Below are 24,411 nucleotides of genomic sequence, written 5' to 3'. Positions count from 1 at the left end.
CAATGTTCTCATGAGTTATTTAATTCTATGAATAAAAATGGCCTTTTTGTCATGGTGTCTGTCTACATATAACCAACACTGAATATACTTAGATCCTATTTTCCTTTAAAATAATAAAATATTCACCATATTATATATATATATTAAAAAAAAACATTTGAACCTCTAACACTATTCGTTTCCCAGTCACCACATTTATAAAATGATAAAGCCAAAGCAATAATGTTACCGATGTTACCATAACTGTAGTTTTTGCTTTGATGTCATTTATAAAAAAAAGAAGGTGGCTGAAATATGAAGAGCTCAGAAGAGCTTTTTTTTTTGCAAATATTAAGTAAACATTCAGTCTCCTCCACTGACCAGTTCGTAATATGTAAATAACTCATGTACTGTAAACATATGCATCAGGCCACTGTGCAATATGCAAGCCATTTTTAAACCCAACTGAGAAAGTCTGATTTATGTATTTGCATGCAGGTTCACACAATCACTTCCAATCTGATCACTATTTCAGCATATTATATATATATATATAAAAAAAAAACATTTGAACCTCTAACACTATTCGTTTTCTAACTGCTTATTTTCTTTAAACAAGTCTTCTAACACTAGTTCCCTATTATTTTTCTATTCTATCTACTTGTTTTCTTTTTATTATATATATATATATATATAAGTATGGAGTGCCACAAGGATCTGTCTTAGGCCCTCTGCTATTTTCAATATACACGGTTAGTCTGTTCCTCCGCTTTTCGCGTCTTCAGCCATGTTTACGTGACACTGTCAGTACTGGCCTAGCTCGCTATGATATTAACTGAAATAAGCGAAAAAAGTATGATGTTTACAAATACAATATCCTTATTTCCATTCCAAAGATAACTGCTTTCCACGTCGAAACATCCAACACAAATCTACGAACATATTCAGGTGAGGTAATCGGTTTAACGTTACTGCTAACTAGTGAAAACACTCCATTAATATGAAATGCAGCTCAAAATACATGCTAGATGGAAACATTGTGCATTATGATCGAGTTTGTAACTTAATTCACTATATTTTAAATAGTTTGAGCACTGCAGTTCATGAGTTCAATAGGAAATCAGAAAGCATCCAGTCATCTCAAACCATTCAAGTGAAAATTTCTCAGTGTATTGTAATACATATTTGAGAAATTATTGTTGTATCCGATTGTTTTAGTCTAGAAGTGTAAAAAGAGCAAATGGGAGAAGCAGATGAACACAAAACAGCAGGGATTTGATTTTGACATTGGTAGGGACATAACTGCAGACATCCCAACATACTCATAATTAATAAAGACAGCTTTTTATATTAGCATCAAAGCTGGGTGTCTTAATTACGCCGTGTATCATTTTATTTTAATGTTAAAAATGAATTGGACCAGTGATGATTCTGACAGAAAACTCGCTTGGGACCCAAACACAACCTACACAAGCATCTGACTGATAGATAAACCACACATTTCAGTGTTGTTTTTTATTTTGTGGATATTTCAGCTGACAGTTTTGTACATTCAGTTTACCAACATAAGCACTCCGACTGCAGAAAACTGTCGTAAAGAGAGCGCAGAAGACGGCAGACGCGTGTGGAGCGCAGCACAAGTGGTCGGTGTTTTGGTCAGAGAGTATCGAATTAATCCATGTTAAAACTCTCCTGTGTTGATGTGGTGAATATGTTACCTGTTATGGACAGCAACGATAAAGCAGATGATGGTCGGAGAGGAGTTAAGCGCAAGATGGCTTTGTCCAGGTCAGTTACTGTAGTCTAAACATGTAAACAGGGTAAAATCACAGTGATTGTGTAGGTCTGTTTACATCTGTGTCGCGTTTCTGCTAGTCTTGTATACATTCGCTTGTGTAACGTCAAATTCAGCTAAAACATCTGTTTACAGTTAGAAATAATATCAGCAACGTATAATTCAGTACTGTAGTATATTTAACTTACCATGGTATTTACCATTCCATCGCTGTAAAAAGAAATTATTACTCTTGCTATTATTTTTTTATGCACATTATTGTATTCTGTATGTATCAGCATTGTGTCGACTTATTTATAATGACATTTAACTTTATTTGTCATGACATTTAAAAACCTGTATTTATTGATTTATTGATAAATTGCATATGACTTCTTCAGCTGTGACATCTGTGAGACTAAAGAGGCCAAATACAGATGTCCGAGCTGCATGAGACACACCTGCAGGTAACACACACACACACACACCTGGATGTAACTTTACTCCGGTTTATTGTACACTATTAATGACAATCAGTGTAATGATGTTGTGAAGTCATGCATCACTGTAGTCAGTGTTAATGCTGTGATCAGACCCCTGTTTATAATTGATCTATTATTTAAAGGGACGGTACACCCAAAAATGAAAATAAGACCGTAAGACCTCCGTTCATCTTCAGAACACAAATTAAGATATTTTTGATGAAATCTGAGAGCTCTCTGACTGTAATGTTCCCAGGTCCAGAAACATCCATAACGTGTAAAGCAGTCCATGTGACTTCAGTGGCGCAACTTCAATTTTGAGAAGCTACGAGAGTACTTTTTGTGCGCGAAGAAAACAAAAATAACAATTTATTCAACAATTCTTCTCCCCCCCGAGTTACGTCTTCCGCCGTTTTGGTGTTAGTACTGCGATCGAACCTCTGAGTTATAATAAGTTTTGACAAATTAATAACAGTACAACTTTCTTCAAGTGTGTATTTAGTGTTGTTTGTTTATTGTTTGGTTTTCTGTGTAGTTTGGCTTGCGTCAAGCAGCACAAGATTCTGTCGGGATGCTGTGGTGTTCGGGACAAGACGGCGTTTTTCCCTCTCGCTGAATTGAATGAAATCAGCCTGCTCAGCGGTGAGTAGCCTATCTGCTCCGTCTTTACAGAAACAGCTGAATGGATGTGATCACTGAGGTGCTGTGGTGTAGATTACAGGTTTCTGGAGGACACGGCTCGACTGTCACAGCAGTCCAACAGAGACGCCGTCATGCTCGGCAGCCATCGACACCTGAAGGAGGTGAGGCCTGTGAAGATCTGATCCTGATGCACACATCAAAACCAGGTGCAAACATGGGCTCTGTTTCTTCCTGTCTATTTAAGGGCATGTGGATGATCAGAAAAGCCAGAGCAGTCAAAGTCACCCTGAAGTTTCTGCCCAAAGTGTTCAGCAAACACCGGGAGAACCGCACCATCTTCAGAAGAGCGTAAGTCTCTGGGTTTATGAATATTTGTCTTTAGGTTTCATTGAGTTGACAGGGAAGAGTCCCAATATCTGTACCACGTTCTTATAATGTCAAATATAAAACTAATTCAAGAAAATCTTGCGTTAAGATAAATTCTAAGCAGCTCCTAAGAAACTTCCTAGATACAAGTTCTCAAATATTCTCTTCCTGTATATTCGTTTGTAATACTATTAACATTGAATATTATTAATATAACAACATTAAATTACTATCTATTATTTAATATCTAATTATTAAAGTGTGTGCGTCATGTAGTCATCTTATTTTCTTAAGAAGAAAATAATTTAACAATTTTAAGAATTATTTTAATAATTAAAAAGTGATAAATAATTTATTAATATTTTAATAATAATTTAATATTTGGGTATTTTATACTATTTTACCGAAGACTTGCTTATCAGTTTAATGAAAAACATCTCATCGTATTAATCATAATAAGCCATAATAATCATAAGAACGCACTGCGACTGTCTTGACGAGAAGAACATTCTTAAGAAATGTTTTTGGGAATACAAAATATTCTTAATTTTATTATTAAGTTAGAAAAGAAGAATAAAATACTTTTAGTTGATTTAATTTTATTCATTTGTCTATCTGTCTGTCTATGTATATTTCATATTTTTATTTAATAATAAAATGTTTTGTTCTTCAGAATGTCTGGTGAATTTATGTCAAAAACATGCTGTTTTCATCCCAGTTGTCTGCAGTTCTGCAGTGAGCCACATGGTGGCGCTCTTGCTAAGTGCAGTCAGGACAGTGATGTTGAGGGTTTGTTGAGGGTTTTCGTCTCAGCTGATGATGATAAATGACTTCTGCTTTGGTCTGGCTGACCCACCCTGACCGCTTCTGCTTCTGCTCAATGGGATTCTGTTATTTAATTTGTGTTTTCAGTGGGACGGCAGAGAGCTGGCAGAACAGTCTGTCAGACTGCAGGATCCTGGACCGTTCATAATTACTCTCTGTTCTCTTTTAATAAGCATAATTAATGTCATTGAAGAGAAGGTGGTTAATGGAACACACCTCCCTTCATGACATCACCGCATTCCATATATGGAGGCTGAGTGGGCGCTGGTGATTGGCTGGTGGCGTTGCTGGGGTGCTTGTGATTGGCTGTAGTGAGCGAGGGCATTACTGGTTGGCTGAATGCTTGTGATTGGTCGAGTGAGTTCCAGGAGCACTGTGATTGGCTGAATGGGTTTCCAGGCTGCTTGTGAGTGGCTGTAGTCAGCATAAATGTTGATAAAACCTAAAAAAACATTAATTTGTGGGCAAATTAGAAGTATACTATTGAAATAACAGTATTGTCAATCTCATCTGTATTTATTGGCATTATATTTAGCAATATTTGGATAATGATGTTTGAAGTCAACTCAAGTCACCTTTATTTATACAGCGCTTTTAACAATACAGATTGTGTCAAAGCAGCTTTACAGTATTAAATAGGAAAATAGCGTGTCCGTAATGCAAAATTTGCAAAAATGCAATGCAAAAATGCAAATACAATTTTTTTATGCAAAGAAAATATAATTTAATGCAAAAATTTTTTTTGAATTGAATTCAGTAGTGTCATCATCCAGCTCAGTTCAGTTCAAATAGTAGAAGTGGCATTTGCATTAAAATTACATTTTACCATGAACCGGTGCTGCAGCATATTTGGTTTAGGTTAATTATTTGTTGTTTGCTTGCTTTATTACTGTTCCTGATCGGGTTAAATATTAACAACAAATAATCAGTGATTAATGAATCATCAACAACCCTAGCACGAATAGCCTGAGTTATAATCATTTGTAACTTAGCGTTTCACCTGTAATGAAGAATAATCAGAGAATCATAAGTCCAGCTGAAAAAAAACCTTCTTTTTCCACAGGTCAGGGTCATGTTGTACAAATCATGCAGAAATTATGAATCACTATATAGTTGACTTCATATTTCTGATGCCTTGTCCCATTTTTATAATTATTTAATGTAGTTGTTTTTGGACAAGTGGCAAGCTTTCAGACTTTTTGATCTGGCAATCTGATTGGCTGTCAGCTTCCTGGAGTGAAGTACCATTTTTTTTAATTGGTCCATCTGGAAACGAGGTCGTTGTACCAGGTTCACAAAGCAAGAGCTATTGAGAAAGAAGTAAGAACAAAGTTTAGCATTTAAGTGGCATCAAGTGTTTTATTTCTCTGAAGTTTGGGATTTTCTGTACTTTGCGCTGTGATTTAAAGTCCCGATGTAACGGAACTAGCAACAGATCTGTTCTTCTGAACTGTGACGTAAATTTATCAAAAAAGAAAAAGGGCGGGGTCTTGGTTCCAGCCGTTGGTTGCTGATTGGATGGCGGCAGATCTGAATGCAAGCTTGCAGTCGATTATACAAAAGGGGCGGGGTTTAAGCAAGCGAAATGATTGGAGAAATATGAAATACATCATCACAGAGAAGTCTTATTGACACGTAGGGTTGCAAAAAGGTGGAAAATTTCCAGTCAATTTCGGAAATATTCCAGAAATTTTGGAAACTTTCCAGGATTTTTTTTTTGGGGGGGAATATTCCAGGGATTTTTGGAAAGTTTCCGGAAATTTACCAGAAATGTTCCACCCCTTTGCAACCCTATTGACACATCTGTTCTTCCAGTTTGGGACACAATTTTATCAAAAAACTAAAAAAGGGCGGGGTCTTGGTTCCATCTATTGGTTAACGATTGGATGGAGGCAGGTCTGAATGCAAGCTTGCAGTTAATTATACAAAAGGGACAGGGCTTAAGCAAACAAAGTGATTAAAGTCTGAAATACGGCATCATAGATTAGTCTTATCAGTTCACTAGAAGGTCAAGTTATGATATTCTTGAAGCCATGATATTTTAATAAAAAACTTGCGAGGTCAAATTTGTAAAATAAATAAGTAAATTGAATAAACGTCTGTATAGTTAAATCAGTCACAATAAGGTCAACAACATTCATTTCAAAGATAAGTAAGGCTTAGTTTCCCATTTTGTGTCAGCTTTATTTTTGTTCTATTTCTATTTTATTATACAGTAATCTATATCAGATGATCTTGCCCTTAACACTTCATCAGAACAGAGATTGGTTGCTTTACTTGTCAGTCATATGTTCTTTTATTAGTGGGCATGTCTTGACCAAAATAAACTGCAATGTGGATCAGAACTTATTTGACTGAAAGCGTATGTCAAGCCCTATAGCAGATGTTTTTGTACAGTATGTGATGATCCGTATCTAATTACATTAGATACATTAGATACAGATGACATTAAACTGAATCTCATTCATGCACTGGTACGACCGACAGAAGCAGGACAAATGCGGGAGAGAAATCAGTTTCAGAATGTACCAAGTACACAATATCAGAAGCAGATGTTGAGTAACTGCACATGGTTAGCGACGGGCCAGATACTCGCGGCTCGCCAGGGTCCGTCTGCGACAGTTGTGCTAGCGGCGTGCGTGATGCAGACGATAAAGCCAAGAATGTCTCTCTCTTTGTGTTTCATGAAAATGAGCATTCAGATTCCATGACACACATCGGACGCATGTGGCGCGAACTTGACCGATAGCAGCATGGCGCTTTTCTTGCGTTTGGGTCAAAGTTCACAGCTTCAGTTGAGTTCCAGGACGCTCCTTGTTGGCGTGCTGTTTACTGTTGGAACATGTGTTCTAGATGAAGTTTTACTGCCCCCGAATGAGTAAATCACTGTAAAGCTGTTGCGTGTGCTTCCTCTGGAGGATCGCTGTCAGCTCCTTAACAAGCCACTTTGCAGAATTCGCAAATTCTTTAGGAAATGATGAACAACGTTCGTTTTGGCATCTCGTGGAACGCGGGTGGAACACGGTGTCCAATGTGCTTGCTGGGTTTACAGTGGGGACACCCAGGATTTTTCCTGTCTGTGCCGTTGTTGACAAATTTTCTCGTCCGCGGCTGCTGCTGTGTTTTGCCGTCGCCATGTGCGGTTGTAGCATCTGGCTTTTCTCAGTGTCCTGGTCATTTCATTTTCTCTCTGTACTGGCACCATTAGTACAGATTAGTACCATTAGACGTACCATTAGTAGCCTACGTCATCTCTGTACTGTCTCACCGTTTGAGTGCATACGAGCCGTTACCTTTGGGACGTCATGTAGAATGACAAATTCATTGCTGAACAGGACGCGTTGTTCGGTGACTGAGCGCCAGAACTCGCCTGTAGTCATGTTGACTTTTGCAGGTCTCATTACGCTGCTGTTTGGAACAAGTCCTCGCAGGGTTTGGGGCTTTTGAACAGATTCGGCTGTTACAGCTTACTAATAAGTACACTACATTTTTTTTAACAGTTTTTAAAGATACTGTGATTGCCATTTGCCTGTGCAAAACTGACCAGCTCAATTCTAAATTGCTTTGGGTGGTTGCCAGGGCGTTACTATATAGTAGGTGTTCTGATATTGTGTTGCTGTATGGTTGCTAGTGTGTTCTTGGTGGTGGTTTCCTTAGGGCTGCACGATTAATCATAGAGATTTACTGCTGATCACAGAACCGTGCTTCACTGAAAGATACGCATGACAATCACAGCTTCTGTCGAATCGCGATTCCGATTCCATTACGATTTATCGTGCAGCCCTAGTTTCCATGGTGGTAGTTGTTGTGGGTGGTTTCCAGGGTGTTACTATGGAATTTCTAAGGTGTTCTGATTGATTGTTAACAATCAACAACAATGTTGCTATGTAGTTGCTAGGGTTTTTTGGATGTGTGTATGCTTATGTATTTCTGGGTTTTCATTCAATGTTTAAAAGCACATTTCTGAAAATTCAACTTACAGCTCATACCTCAGATACTCTGCTAAAAACATCTGTTTGGTTTTGATTATCATGTCTATCGCGATGAAATCATGCATTTTAAAGCCATATCAGTTTAAACTTCTGATATACGGTTTTCTGAGCGCACACATGCGCTTCGCATACCCTAACGCACACAGAAAGCAGCTGTCACACGGCATGTGAGTCCTAAACTAGTTCTCTTTCATGTCTTATTGCGCTTAAACTGTCAACTGTGACCCTGGAGCACAAAACCATTCTTAAGTCGCTGGGGTATATTTGTAGTAATAGCCAAAAATACATTGTATGGGTCAAAATTATTGATTTTTCCCTTTTCCAGAATAGGGCTGTGCCTTTACAGCTCATACCTCAGATACTCTGCTAAAAACATCTGTTTGGTTTTGATTATCATGTCTATCGCGATGAAATCATGCATTTTAAAGCCATATCAGTTTAAACTTCTGATATACGGTTTTCTGAGCGCACACATGCGAAGCACGCACACAGAAAGCAGCTGTCACACGGCATGTGAGTCCTAAACTAGTTCTCTTTCATGTCTTATTGCGCTTAAACTGTCAAATGTGACCCTGGAGCACAAAACCATTCTTAAGTCGCTGGGGTATATTTGTAGTAATAGCCAAAAATACATTGTATGGGTCAAAATTATTGATTTTTCTTTTATGCCAAAAATCATTTGGATATTAAGTAAAGATCATGATCCATGAAGATATTTTGTAAATTTCCTACCGTAAATATATCAAAACTTAATTTTTGATTAGTAATATGCATCGCTAAGAACTTCATTTGGATAACTTTAAAGGCGATTTTCTCAATATTTCGATTTTTTTGCACCCTCAGATTCCAGATTTTCAAATAGTTTATGCATTGCTAAGGACTTCATTTGGACAACTTTAAAGGCGATTTTCTCATATTTAGATTTTTTTTGCACCCTCAGATTCCAGATTTTCAAATAGTTGTAATAGTAATCGTAGTATATCGGCCAAATATTGTCCTATCCTAACAAACCATACATCAATGGAAAGCTTATTATTTCAACTTTCAGATCATGAAAAATTGACCCTTATGACTGGTTTTGTGGTCCAGGGTCACAAATACACACAAGTTTATGTTAAAAACACACATAAGTTACAAAAACACAGTCTGTTATATCTGTGAAGGTAAACAGCCGGAAAGAAATTGCATGTTTATATTAGATCTGTGTATCAAGTGATAGCAGCGTAACATACAGTACCTACTGCTGTGTACGCTGTTAATATGACCCAAACAATAAAATAAAAACAGAAAATCACTCACTGCTCTGGACTGAGTAATGTTTATAGCTTCAATAAGAAGACATTTCTTATTTGAATAGTGCATTTAAATGCTCTAGCGTGCAGATAAGCATGGCAGATTGTGTGCGGCTCACTCAGGGCGGGGTCTCTGCTAATACGGCAGTGTCCGTCAACAGTCGACTCGTGGGTGGGGCTTGTAAAATGGGACATCATATTTTACGGATTCTGCGAACGGCTTATTTTCAGACACTGCTTATGAATTATGGGGATTTAAAAAAAGGAGCGGGTGGATTTTTTATCATTATATGGGTGATTACACACACTGCCACCAACACACAGTTATGTTCAAACAACTTATACATGTTAACTCTTTTCCCACCAAACAGGGAATTTTCCGGGTTTCCACGTTCTTGCTATTATACGCTCGGGGGCGCTATTACAAATCTCCTAAATGAGTCTAGAATCACTCGATCAAAAGCACAGGTGAGGAAGCCGCAGAAACGAGTAATCTCATATCGCATATGCATATGAAAAATAATGCGATCATCAACACTAACGGCATATAAATGAAAACTGCCTAATGCTACAGAGTGAAATGTTGATCCAGGAAGTGGTAAAGGACTGTGCAAGCTTTAGGGGGGGATGATGGATGATCTACTGCATCTTTGCTTTGATAATATTACTGAATATGGTTCAGATGTAGTATTTGATCAAAAATGTTGCTTTTTTATGAAACCTACCTACATTCAAGTGTTGATAAAAAAGAATGCTTGATGCTAGAATAAAATGGATGTTTTGTTGTTGTTGTTTAAAAGTAGAGGGTCTGTTCTTTATTTTGATGTATTGCATGTTCAGATATTCATACAACAAAATATTCTGGGGGCCATGAAATTTCAGTGAAACTCATCAAAAATGCTGGCAGTGGCTGGCAACTTTTTTCAAAAACGCTGGCGGGGAAAGAGTTAATTTTGCATAATAGGTGCCCTTTAAAACATTTAACAGTTGTGGGTTCAACATTTTTATTTTCTTTCTTGGGTTAGTTATGTCAGCTTCTTGTCTCTGTGCCCAAATGGTCAAAACGTCATAAAGTGCATAAACTTGTGAATTTTGTCTATGATATATGTTTACGAGTATATCAAGCTTTTCCATTCAGATTTTACTTATAGCGATGCTTGACTTAGCAAACATTACTAATAGGCAACTGTTTTAACTGTGCTGTTTTAATGCATTTAATGCTTTAACCTGCTATTCAACCTGTTGCTGTTCTCAGGCGTCGACTGCATCTACTGTATCTGTGTGCTGCAAATAAATGCCATTGGTAAATTGAACAGCTGGGGCACTTTTATATTTCCAACCGCCTGTTTCTGTTCATAATGTTTTCCTGTGAGTGACATAATAAAATTCCTGATAATACTCAACCGCAGCTCTGGGGTGCCTGTTACTCAACAAGCATCTCTTTGAAATTACTCTCTTATAAGGCCATCTGATTGAACCTGAACTGTGCTGTTTGTTGGTTTTCAGAGTCTGTTAATTGTTTACATTGATTAACCTTTTGTGCTCAACGCAAAACTTGTTTCATTCACTATACTATGTTGTTTTTAATGTCAAATACTTACATTTACCCAATTACTTTAATCAATATTTTAATCAATATTTGTCAATAACAATAGACTGTTTAAAATTCTATCTAAATTATACAAAACAGGAGCTGCAATATTATGACAAAAATCATTATTAAAGACTATAGCTCTTTATATTGTAATAAGGATTATTAATATTGATATAGAAAACAATGTTTTTGTTACGTTCACATTCTGGCTTCACAGACAAACATGTCGGTCCATGACGTTAGTCTAGTCTAGCACAAGTTATGCAAAAACTCCCGTTATAATCACAGAAGCTACGAAATGAATCTTTTATTTACATCGTGTCTGCACTGTGTTGTTTATGATGAGGAAATTCGCGAGCGTGCACACTCACCAATCTAAGCGCCTCTTATTAGTCAATTCCTAAGTTCAACAGAAACGCGTGTGATTATTTATAAGGCTCAACGCTGCACAAAGCAGCGTGTAAAAGCAGTGATGCAGTGAGAGCGAGTCTAAATGTAATTTCCGTGAATTGACACTTTTCATGCATTTTCACATTTCATTTTAATCGCGACAGCTGTAATACATTGCTTAATTGTGCAGGGGCATTTTTTGCCTCTTTGTATTGAATTTATGGGGCATTTTTGTTAATTTTCATGGCATTTTTGGTCTGAGAGTGCGTGTGCTTGTCTGCAGCCAAGCCTATGACTCTGATTGAACCTGAACTCTGCTGTTTGTTGATTTTCTTAATCTGTTCGTTGTTTACATTGATTAACCTTTTGTGTTCTGCATTGAGCAAAACTTGTGAGTTTCAGTACCAGTTCAGATCAACACAAGCCGTTTGATGCAAGACTTAAATTTGCCACAAACGCTCCAGACTGGGCTAAAACAAAGTCAGTTTGAGCTCTTGGATCTGTGTTGATAACTGTTCCTCAAGTATCTTTACAGTACTCGATGTCCTTTGGCTTCTGCAACATGGACAGCCTGAGAAAAGATCTGGACGTGATTGATCAGTTGGAGCTCTAGCTGAGGGCTAACCAGGTGTTGTGAAAGCTAAGACAGCACTTTATGATTTTTCCTCGCCCAGGGCCTACAACAGGTGAATAAGCGGGATGACCTGAGCTCATCGCTGAAGAATCCTTATCTCCTTCTGTATTCCAGCATCATTATGAACAACAAAACCTGTGCGGATGGTGATTAGACAGCTCGACCCTTTTCGTTTTATATTTTGTGTCCCAATTTTGGAGCCTCTAAACTAGGGCTGCACGATATTGGAAAAAATTCACATTGCGATATATATATTTTTTTTTTCTGCGATTATATATTGCGATATGAAAAAAAAAAAATCAGATGACTTCAATAGGAATTTCTATTTGGAAAAAAATAATCAATGATTGGGGTGATTTTGTCGGCGAGTCTGTGCGGATGGTGATTAGACAGCTCGACCCTTTTCGTTTTATATTTTGTGTGTCCCAATTTTGGAGCCTCTAAACTAGGGCTGCACGATATTGGAAAAAATTCACATTGCGATATATATATATTTTTTTTCTGCGATTATATATTGCGATATGAAAAAAAAAAAATCAGATGACTTCAATAGGAATTTCTATTTGGAAAAAAATAATCAATGATTGGGGTGATTTTGTCGGCGAGTAAATTACAAGCATAGATAAATAACAGAACAAAGATACAAATTAAATAAACAGTGCTTTATATTTTTCAGGTAAGTCTAACAGTATTCAGGTACAGAAATTAATAATCTAATGTAAAATAACACTGCATATATATAGTTCGCACTATAAATTAAATCTAATAAATCTGTGTTAAAGCTACAAAAGTGAATTTTCTTTGTGTTTTATTGAGGAATCTCTTCCTTTTCCTGTTACGGCTGACCCCTAGCGTTCGTAACCATACCCGTGCAACTTAAGACTGGTTTTGTGGTCCAGGGTCACATATTTCACTCCTAATAGTCTTATTTATAAACGCAATCTATCTCTTTAACCAGAACTTTTTTTACAATCATGACTGTAAACGAAAACAGCATTCAGTCTCCGTCACTCGCTCTTATTCTAAAACTGCCAGCAGGTGGCGGCAAATTTTAAAGAGTGCGTCATTGAATTACATAGTCAAGTGATTTGTTCTAAAAAGCTATTTCACTTAGGGGCAGAGTGAGTGAATGTTTTTATGAGTTGTCGTGTCATAGACCGATTTGTTAAAAAATGCAGATTCATTCAGTAACCAATCAGAAACTGTTGCTTTGAGACTTTCAATGGCTCTACTGTTTGAAACTGTTTTCATTGGCAAAATAGAGCAAAACAGTCATGACTGTTATAATATTAATATTGTCTAAAATGTAAAGCACCTAATATTAACTACTACTTTACTGAACTGTTCTATGAATACAGAATTACTTTACAAACGTGCTGCTGATATTCGGGAAAACAGTTCAGTGTTTCTATCTTCTTTTTACTCAGTCACAGGGATAGCTGGATGTCTTTGTTTATATTAGGGATTTCCTGGAACGTCAGGGGTTTCATTACTTCTGTGACGCATATGTGGAGTTTATGCGCAAGAGCGCCCTCTGGCTTCAAGTATGAATGAAACAGACATTACATTATGTGTGTGCTCACAACACCCTATTTTTGGTAAAAATAGGAAACATAATACTTCTCTCTAAAGAAACAGGAGGGTTTTTTGTCTCTCAGTGGATGCATATGAATTATCGTCATTGATATCCTTATTGACAGCTTGAGAAAAGATCTGGACGTGATCGATCAGTTGGGAGCTGTAGCTGAGGGCTAACCAGGTGTTGTGAAAGCGCTTTATGATTTTTCCTCGCCCAGGGCCTACAACAGGTGAATAAGCGGGATGACCTGAGCTCATCGCTGAAGAATCCTTATCTCCTTCTGTATTCCAACATGATTATGAACAACAAAACCTGTGCGGATGGTGATTCGAAAGCTCACTTATATTTTGTGTGAAATAGATGAGTTAGATGAGTCTTGTTTTCTGAGAAATGGTTCAAAATTGGGCATCAAAAAAGAACTTAATTTAAACTGAAAACTAGTTCATTTTTCTGACCCCATTGGCAGATTTTTTCTTTTCTTATTTGAATTATAAACGCTTAATTTTGAACCATTTGTAAAAATGGTTTCTTAGGTTGTTGGTGGTGGTTTCTAGGGCGTTACTATGGAGTTGCTAAGGTGTTCTGATTGATTGATGCAATGTGCTTGCTAGGGGGTGTTCTTGATCATTGCTTCAGTTAGGGCTGGGTGATTTCCCCGATTTTATCGATTAATTCGAATTTAATGTTTGGCACCGATTTTATTTTTAGAAATCGAGGAATCGCGATTTTGAATAGAAATATTACCAAATGTTAGAATTAGACACTTTGTCAATATGCCGGTGATAACAGTAAAGAGAAAAGAACGATCCAACCGCATGTCGGCGCACGTGATTAACCGCTCGTGTGACACATTCTGTGAAGGACCATAAATATAGCGCTAAGCGCCATTCACACAGAATGCGCTTTTGTGTTGACAAGGATGTGACGCGAGCAGTGGAATAGGAAAAACATGCAAGAAGATGGGAGTGAACTTCTTTTAACTTGAGCGCCGCGTATTTAGACTGCCGTTTCATGCATGAGACGCTGCAAGAGACGCGAGCGCAACAGTCGAACTCGTCCATGTTTACATAGAAAAAACTATGTAAAAGCAGCGCAGAGTAAAAAAAACCTGTGAAGAACTACTACTGTATGTCTGATATTTCATGTTTGCATCATGGTGACAGGCTGAAAGCTTTTTTGTTTTTGCAGAACAGTTAGTCTACTGGTGTTATACCTTCAGTAATTTTGAATTTGAATTACCTTGACTTTTGAGATTTTTTTTAAAAGCATTTTCCTCGTATTATTTCTAAACGCATAATATGTATAAGACAAGTTTGTGCAATATGTAGTTGTAGTTCATGCATATTTTCTGCAAAGATATTTAACAAGAGATTTTTTTTAACATTTATCATGTTGACAACTTGATGTGTGCTGCACTTAGAATAGAATTTTCTTTAACTAGAGGGTTAATAAAGAAAAAGTTACTTGAATCATGTTGTAGTTACATTTTCAAGTTGACTAGTTAAAAATCGTAAAAAATCGAGAATCGGTCAAACGTTCTGGAAAAATCGAGATTTAAATTTTTTGCCAAATCGCCCAGCCCTAGCTTCAGTGTTACTAAGCAATTGCTTGGTTGGGGTGGTGGTTTCCAGGGCATTACTATGCCATTGCTAAGGTGATTGATTGATTGTTGATGTGTTACTATGTGGTTGCTAGAGTGTTCTGGGTGGTTACTTGGATGTTACCAGAGCCGTTGAGCTGTTGAGTTGCGACATGCTTTGATCTCGCCGCCATGTGTTCACATGGTTCATGGAACTCAATAGGTCCAAACAATTCTGCGCTGTCAGTATGTTTGAATGGGTTTAAGTAGGATAGACAGCAGTTTCACTATATTTTCAGCAATTTTGAGTAATTATTAGCACATAATGTGTATTGACTGTGTATTGATGATAACTACTTTGACTACGCTTTACAATTAGGTTGGGTACCGTTCACATTTTAACCGGTACGGTACGGTACCGGTATCGGTACCTGAAATTTGGTGCCAGTACCCAACGGTACCTTTTTCTCAGTACTTTACTCTGTGTAATAACAAAAACTTTTTTTTTTGTTATTACAAAAAATATGTCCCAAATGGTCAAAACACGTCATAAAGTGCATAAACTTTTCTCGCGGTCTTGTTTCTATACGAATATATATAAGATTTTAGTTAGTGATGCTTGACTTGACAAATATTAATAATAAGCAACTGTGCTGTTTCTTCTCTCTCAGATAAGTATGTTCACAAGGGTTTTAACAAATTTTAATACCTTTAAAGCCTTAAGCCCTAGTGAAAAATTTAAGGGGGTCTGAATACTTTCCGTACCCACTGTATATCTATATATATATATATGTGTGTATAATATTTTGCAGTAAACTTACAATATATAGTTTCCATCCATCCATCCATCCATCCAAATATTTTGCAATAGGGTTGCACAATATTTTCTGAAATGAAATATTTAATACCGGTATATGTTATTTTATATTATTTTAACTTAAAATATATCTGTCAAATATTATCTCTCCATCCATGTAAACACATATATAACAAATTGTGCAATAAACTTAAAATATATTGCATCTGTACTATAACCAACATAGTTTTATATTTTTTTCCCATTCATTTTATTTCAGTTACATCATATGCAGTGCTTGATGGGATTACAGCTATATATTTTCATCAAATCAAAATGTGTAATATTGTGATTAATCATAGAGCCGGTTGGTTCAGTTCATGTCTTTAATCTCTTTAATGTATGATTTATTTTAAATTTCAACATTGGAAAATTTTAAATAGAGATAAAACTAGCTAACTGTGAACACGATCATTTGTATTCTATTAGTGTGACAAGTTGCATTGAATATTGCTCGATCGTTGCAGTTACGTTGGTTGGCAACCATTCGACAACCTCCAATTACTGAGTGTTCATACCGACTGTGATTTAATTATCCCATTTAGAGTTTCTACTTGGCATCATTGCTCATTTGCATGAAATCGGTCTCCGCTCAACTGAGTTGCGAAGCAGATCTCGTGGCTTATTGCTTCACCCTGAATTGGATAAACTGCAGTGAGTCTTCAGCAGATGCAGCTGGCACAGAGGGTGGGATCCTGCCCGGCCAAATCACAGCACTCCGGGGGCTTGTATTTCTTCTGTTCATCCTCATATTGAAGCCGAACAGCGCCATGATCGCGCTGACAGAGCCAAGCTTGACTCAATCGAACGCTGATGTGTGTTGCATTAAGAACATAAAACTCTTAGCAGCAGCTGTGGAAGCGGTCAGCGCTGTTTCATGTTCTTTGGATCTCATAAAGAAAGCCTTCATTTTTTTTTGTCTGTGCTCAGCTCCAGGCTTTCGGCCAGCTGAATTGTCGTCATCATAACCGTAATGCCCAGGATCGATTCGCTCCCTCCAAATGCACACCTTCTCGATTACATTAGCAACACTGGCCCATCGACGCGCCAACATGTTGTTCCAGTAAATAGTGACGTTTGATGCCAGACAGGCCTGTGCTTCTGTCCACCATTGACTGTCGTACATACTGATGCTGTCAGAGTTTACTTACTGGAAAAACACATTTGCTGTTGGCTGTCAAACTAAACTTCTAGGAACAAAGCAACAGCCTTTCTGTTAGAACATCTAGTCATCTATGAGTTCAGTGCATCTCATCGATCTGATTATTGCTCTGATGTGAGTCAGTCACTCTGGAGCGGGACATATAGTGCAGTATGAGGTCCGGATGGTGTTCTGGGAAGCGTAACTCAGTTTTCTGGTTTTGTTCCTGCAGGGAAGGACGATTCTACTGGCATCTGAAGATCCATTTTCCTCAGAGCGACGCGGTTTATTCAGAGAGGTATAAAAGCCCTTCTCTTCTCTAGTGTTTTGGTGTTTTAAAAGTATTTATTTGGCGCTTTGAGGATTCTGTTATTTCCATGATGCAGAAAACGAGGATGGAATCGCTGAAACTAGTCATAATAGTATAATGTAGATTTGCAGTTAATTGATTACTAAAATTTAATTTAACCATTAAAACGAAACCCAGAAAATTAAAATGGAAAACATGGAATTTGGGAAAAATTTAAATGGATTTCATATGGCTCTAAAAATGTCTTTTGTTTAACTTTTATTTGATATATTTCAATTAATTAGACATGCTTTTTGGTTGTTCAAAAATTTAATTGTTACCGTTTTATGAATTCAGTTGATTAGACATGCATTTTGATGATTCAATTTTAATTAAACCATTAAAATGGAATCCAGAAAAATTTAAATGGAAAACATGGAATTTGGGAAAAAATAAAACAGGATTTGGGAGGAAATCTAATTTTTGTTACGCTTTTAATGGGAAACATTGAATTTGAGAAAAATAAAAAGATTTCGAAAAAATAAAATTTATTTAACTGTTAAGGGGTCATATGATGTTGCTAAAAAGAACATTATTTGGTGTATTTGGTGTAATGAAATGTGTTTATGCGGTTTAAGGTTCAAAAAACACATTATTTTCCACATACTGTACATTATTGTTTCTCCTCTATGCTCCGTCTTTCTGAAACGCGTCTATTTGTTTCGCTTTCACAACGAAACACACAGCGTCACACACGGCGGCCTAGAGTGAGCGGCCGCGACATAGAGTCAGCAGAGGCGGCGGGCTTGACAGTTTAGTTGTTAAATTTTATGAATTCAATTGATTATACATGCTTTCTAATTATTAAAAACTAGTAAACCATTAAAGTGGAATTAAATTAAAATGGAAAACATAGAATTTGTGAAAAGTAATTTGGGGAAAAATAAAAATACTTTATAGTTGTTCCCCAAAATGTTATTTTTGTTAAACGTTTAATTAATACATTTTAATTCATCGTTTTTAATTATTTTAGTAATCAATTAATTTATAATTCAACCAATTAATTAATTCAACCATTAAAATGAAATAAAACTGGGATTTGGGGAAAAAAAATAAAACAAATAATGTCATGACAAGCCAATAGTTCATCAAAAATGGAAAATCCTTAAAGATTCACTCTCTCAACCATCATAATGACCTTTATATCATTCCAAATCCATGAAGTCCTAGATGTTTTGAAGAACGTTTCAGAGTAAAAAAAAACATCTCAAGCTCCTAATGAGTAGTTCATTTGATAAATGGCAAGCAGAATGGGAAAAATGTCAAAATGACAAATGATTTGAAATAAATCGTGTGGTGGGAGAAATGTGAAATCCAGACATGACTAAGTTGTGTATAGAAGGTTTACTATAAGCCATATTACACTGACTCATGGGCATTTATTGATAATACATATTGTTTATTGTCTGCCAAATTTTTAATATCATGAGACAGTGATTTTTAACTTAGATGGACCCAAAAGATTTGAATTATATAAAATATATGAGAAAAATCTATATAAAATCTGTATCTGCTATGCAGTAGCCTGTGAAGCTGATATGGCAATAAATTTAAATACAACCAACAACAACAACAACAACAAAAGTAAAAAGCATTGCATGATGTTTCTTCAAAATTATGTTTGTCCCCTAAGGGTGGATAAATATTGGCATAATTTTCATTTTAGGGTGCGCTCCTTATTTTAATTGTCTGTTTAGTTTAGTTTTCATAATTAGATTTTCTCTTTCCTCAGGTGTCCTGATAACCGGCAGCTCGATCAGATTCTCAACGACTACATTCATCCTTCAGTGTCAGATCCAGTCAAACGGCAAAAGTATGCATAATCCCGTCAAACATCCACGTTTCATCAGTGCCACATTTATCCGACTCTTACATTATCTTGTGTTGGTAACAAGCCTCCACAGGTTTTCATGGGTGCGGTTGCCAGATTTCAAGAGTTTGAATCTCTCGTATGCATTTTCTACCCGGTCTTTTACTTGAGCTTCCCAAACTGGCGACCATGAGCACACTTTACTACAAAAATCAAACTTCTTATATGCTGGATTTTAGCAATCTCAATTGAGACATTCTGCTCAAGAAAGTGTCTTATAGCCAATCTGTGTTTTCAACATTTGCTGCGACTAAATCTACAGATAAATCTAAACTCTAATCTTTTGCCGTCTCATGTTTGGTATCCGCTATTTTTGACCAAAGTAATATTACAGCAACCAAAGACTCGTTATGTTCGGCGATGTGTTGTTTATGTTCGCAGAGCGCGCTCTTGAAGTGTTGCCATGTCCACTTATTATAAGCGTCACTTATTAAAGCACAGATTTATCTGCCAGAAATCGGTATCGGTCAATAAAACCAGTTATCGACACTATCGACCATCAGCGGATTGTTTAAAAACAGTATTAGTTACTATAAAAACACTAGAGAAAGCTTATTTACTATTTATTATATGTGTTTGAATAAATATGTCATGAAAACAAGGTTTTATGTACAAAAGTACCAAATGTGCAATTGGGTTTTATACAATTGTTTGCATTTGAGTGTGATTATTATATCTGAAAATCTATAGCATTGAATATAATAGTGTTGTTGTTCATTTGAACCTCTAATGTACCAAATGAGAGGGCTGTCTGTATAGTTAACAGCATTAGTTGGGAGAGATTTTTTTCCTTAAGAAAGCTAAACTATCGGTATCGGCAGATATCATTCTGAATAATCGGTTATCGGTATCGGCTGAGAAATTTAGTATCAGTGCATTCTAGGGCTGTGAATTAACTCTGAGCTGACATCTGATCGTGGCGTGTGACATTTTCACATTTCTTGATCGTCTGCTTCTCATTTCGGATGTTTAATGTGATCTCGATGACTTTTTACGGTTAAAATGTGACGCAAGTGCAGCATTGTCAGTCAGTGAGATTGTGTCTGGCCCTTTTTGGTGGTTTATTGATGTCAGACTCGCAGGGAAAACTGGGACAGATACATTTTTGTACTTTTCTACAGAATGCAGTAATGACTTGACAATTAACATGATGAAGTGGAGCATTTTCTCTCTATTGTTTCTTCATGGAACGGTTTTAGGGCCATTTGGATCAGCACGTCATTATTATGGCTTGCCGACCAACAAAACGTCTGTAAATGCAGAAATTAAGCTGCGGTTTGGAGTTAGAAATAAACTCTTTACAGTGTGATAATAGGCCACAAAATCAACACTAGAATAGAGTTGGGTGTCTTTTGCTCTTAAATCCAGGCATCTTTCAGGGAGGGTTTGATAGTTGTGTAAATTATTGTGAAAAGCAATGCTGACGTTCAACAGCTAAAGACTTTTACCCCGGAGATCAGTGCTGATTCATATTATTCCATAACAGAAACTCATTATGCATGTACAGACCAGTCGATTAAAGAGGTGGAATATTATCTTTAAAGGAATAGTTCACCCAGAAATTAACATTTGCTGAAAGTTTACTCCTACTTAGGCCATCCAAGATGTAGATGAGTTTGTTTCTTCATCAGATTTGGAGAAATGTAGCATTGCATCACTTGCTCAGCAATGGATGTGAATGGGTGCCATCAGAATGAGAGCCAAACAGCTGATAAAAACATCACAATAATCCACAAGTAATCCACAGCACTCCAGTCCATCAGTTAACATCTGGAGAAGACTAAAGCTGAAACTAATCCATCATTAAGACATTTTTAACTAAAATACGAGTCCATAATCCATAATAACACTTCCTCCAGTGAAAAAGTGGTCTGGTCTGAATCAGGAGAGAAATCTGCACAGATCAAGCACCATTTACAAGCCAAAACGGCTCTAAACAAATATGTGGATGGATCATGATGTGACAGACAACAGGAGATGGACTTTTTCACTGGAGGAAGCTTTATTATGGATTATGGACTCAGATTTTAGTTAAAATTTAACGTCTTCATGATGGAGTTGTTTCTTACAAACATGCAGCTTTAAAGAAAAACAACAACAACAGAATTTCTGAAAAAAATAAAACATTTGATTAAAACTATTATTGTTAAATTTGTATAAGTATTAAGTTGTTACATTTTTATAAATTCAGTTGATTATATGTAATAAAATTTTATTAAACTATTAAAATGGAATCCAGAAAAATTAAAATGGAAAACATGGAATTTGGGGGAAATGTCATTTTTGTTAAACCTTTAATACATCTTTGTTAAGAGAAGTTTAGACCCTAAAAAATTAAATTTTTGTTGAACCTTGAATAAATTGGTGTTTAACTGAAGAAGTTTCATGTTAAGTATCAATTAGTTAAAATTGCTTTTTGAGTACTAAAATTAAATCCTGAAAAAAATTAATGGGGGGGGACGGAATCCAAAAAAATTAAAACAGAAAAAAATTGAATTTTGGGGAAAAAATTAAATGGGTTTTATAGGGCCATACAACTTATTCATTTTAATATTTAATTCATATGCAGACACAATGTATATTTGTCAAAAGAACTCATTTTACGCATTTCAGCTGTTTTTAAGATGTCAAACACAGCTTTTGTCTTCACAAGGCATTAACTGATGGACTGGAGTGCTGTGGATTATTGTGATGTTTTTATCAGCTGTTTGGACTCTCATTCTGACGGCACCCATTCACATCCATTGGTGAGCAAGTGATGGAATGCTACATTTCTCCAAATCTGATGAAGAAACAAACTTGTCTATATGTTGGATGACCTGAGGGTGAGGACACTGTCAGCAAACGAACAAATCTCTGCCGATCTTACAACCCTCTTAATCGTAGCTAATTGTGTTTAGAAAACATCCAACAAACCAAATCAACTGAACTCCTCCTAACCGGTCTCACATGTTCTCGTCTCCTGACAGACAGCAGGGGGTTCGAATGAATCAGCATCACGTCCAAACCTTTCTCCCTCGTCTCTGTTTGTTACGCAACAGCGAGAGCAGCGACTGGATTGTTTATATTTCAGGACTCATCTGTCAGAACATGTTCCACGCTTCCATCTAAATGCCTTTGTGTGCTTTGGAGAAAATCTGAGCCGGTGAGCGCTGTCAGCTTTGGCTCGGCTCGGCTCTGTCTGCGTGTGTTTCAAATGAACGATGGCTTTTATCAAGATAACCATCGGCTTCAGGAACACAATGGAAGCGCGTCACGGCGGGTTGAGACGTCGGACACTGGATAGATGAGAATGGGTTTCACTAGCGATCAGGAGTTTGGACACATGCACTTACTCTGAGCCTTATGTTAGAGTAACTCTGAAATCACACTAATGGAGTTCTGTCATGAGCATGGAGTTAATTGTAACATGGAATTTGGATGAATAAATCAAAAGTAGGGCTGTAACTTAATCAAACTGTGATTTGGAGTAGTGTCTGTAACCATTTCACCATTTCATTTGATAAAACCATCATCAGATACAGAAATGTAAAGGTCTTCACTGCAATCCACCAAAATAGTTCAATATGACTTCAAGAAATTGCGACAGAACTAAATTACTATTGTACAGTAGAATGTACTTTACAAAATAAAAATAATAATACATTATTACAACTTTTATTTTAATACTTTTATTTTTTTTGTATTATAACTATTTCTGCTTGATTTCTTCATTTTTAATGTATTGTTTATTTACTGTTATGATTAATTTATTAATAATTTATTTGTTAATTTGGTTCCCAAATTTGTACAGTTGACAGTTTTATTAATTTACTTTATACACACACACACTCACTCTCTCTCACACACACACTCTCTCTCTCTTCTATAATAAGAATAAGAATAATAAACTAATTAAACCTTTTTTAAGGTTAATCACAGTTGTTCTTCCCTATTTTTATTTTAACAGTAAACATCTGTTGTGCAGCACTTTGTTTGCCAAAAAATAAAGTAGTTATATTTTCGTATTCTGTTTTTAATAATAAATTTGCATTAAATTATAAATCCAGAAAAATGTAAACCGACAACACAGAGTTTCTGAAAAAATAAAATAAAATAAATAAATGAAAGCCCACTATTATTGATAAAATTGTAGTATACTATTAAATTGTTTCAAAACTGACACTGTTTAACTTTCTTAATGTGCATTCCTGCATCCAGCCAGATTCAGTCAGATACGTCACGTTATGTAAGTAAAACGTGTTGCGAATGCTATTTAAAGGCGTTTTTCGTGTGTGTCACCACGAGCTTATCTTCACACACCCTCCTGTCGAGTGAGGACACAGACATGTGAATGAACAGTGTTATTTTCTCTGGAAGGCTGATTTCATGCGTGTTGTGTTTTCAGGTTAAAGATCTACGTCCACAGTCCTCCAGAGGACATCCGAGTCTTTCTGAAGTCAGAGCAAACACAGCCCGACGCTCTCAGGTAATAATATATACTGCGAAATAAACACACAACAAACACGACAGCAGTGAGAAAGCAGCAGTTCAGAAAGCATCTGATCTAGAGATGTGGATGTTTGCAGCAGTAAGTTACATCACCTCACGTTTATGCATATAGCGCTTTATACAGTAGATGCTTTAAAGCAAGCAGCTGCACAGTATTGAAGATGAAAAATCAGTGTCGCTTTCCGTTAGAATTACAGCTTGATTTTCTGTTCCTGCTCCATATGAATATGAATCGCTCAATATTTTAACAATTAACTAAATCTGAATAATCGCCTAAAGCCTACTGATTAATCTATGAAATAATTAGCCGATTAATCATTCTAATAATAGTTAGATTAATGGATTATCAAAATAATTGTTTGTTGCAGCATTGTATTAGTATATTATGTTTATTCATTTATTATATTAATATGTTTATTTATTTTAATGTACTTTGTTAATCAATTTATCAGTTTAGTTAATAGTAATTTATAAAAAAAAAAATCCCCAAATTCATATATTAATTAATTTATTAATTTAATTTTTGAATTTATTTTATATATTATTTATATAATTTATTTTATTTTATTAATTAAT

General features: G+C 36.2%; 1 protein-coding gene across 2 annotated transcripts; it reads left to right on the top strand.

The window, feature by feature from the left end:
- Positions 1-895: 895 nt before the first annotated feature.
- LOC107730707 (box C/D snoRNA protein 1-like) lies at positions 896-23,833 on the top strand. 2 transcript variants are annotated; one of them, XM_016541591.1, is made up of 9 exons: positions 896-927; positions 1,515-1,767; positions 2,155-2,220; positions 2,771-2,877; positions 2,950-3,038; positions 3,122-3,225; positions 17,358-17,423; positions 19,207-19,287; positions 23,732-23,832. In XM_016541591.1, the coding sequence occupies exons 2-9, from the start codon at positions 1,658-1,660 to the stop codon at positions 23,814-23,816; spliced, it is 708 nt and encodes a 235-aa protein (XP_016397077.1). In that variant the 5' UTR covers positions 896-927; positions 1,515-1,657; the 3' UTR covers positions 23,817-23,832. The 2 variants fall into 2 exon arrangements, with proteins under 2 accessions (XP_016397077.1, XP_016397085.1); XM_016541599.1 differs by lacking the exon at positions 17,358-17,423 and having other exon boundaries at positions 23,732-23,833.
- Positions 23,834-24,411: the final 578 nt, after the last annotated feature.

This window comes from Sinocyclocheilus rhinocerous, unplaced genomic scaffold (assembly GCF_001515625.1).
Source record: "Sinocyclocheilus rhinocerous isolate Xijiao unplaced genomic scaffold, SAMN03320098_v1.1 scaffold2358, whole genome shotgun sequence".
NCBI classification, from domain to species: Eukaryota; Metazoa; Chordata; class Actinopteri; order Cypriniformes; family Cyprinidae; genus Sinocyclocheilus; species Sinocyclocheilus rhinocerous.
Note: the sequence above shows the minus strand (reverse complement) of the source record. Positions and strands in the feature narration are given on the sequence as shown.

Coding starts and splice junctions, on each gene's coding strand:
- LOC107730707 (XM_016541591.1), top strand. CDS start 1,658: ATGTTAAAACTCTCCTGTGTTGATGTGGTGAATATGTTACCTGTTATG. Junction 2,878..2,949: donor TGAAATCAGCCTGCTCAGCG/GTGAGTAGCCTA, acceptor GCTGTGGTGTAG/ATTACAGGTTTCTGGAGGAC. Junction 19,288..23,731: donor GATCCAGTCAAACGGCAAAA/GTATGCATAATC, acceptor TTGTGTTTTCAG/GTTAAAGATCTACGTCCACA.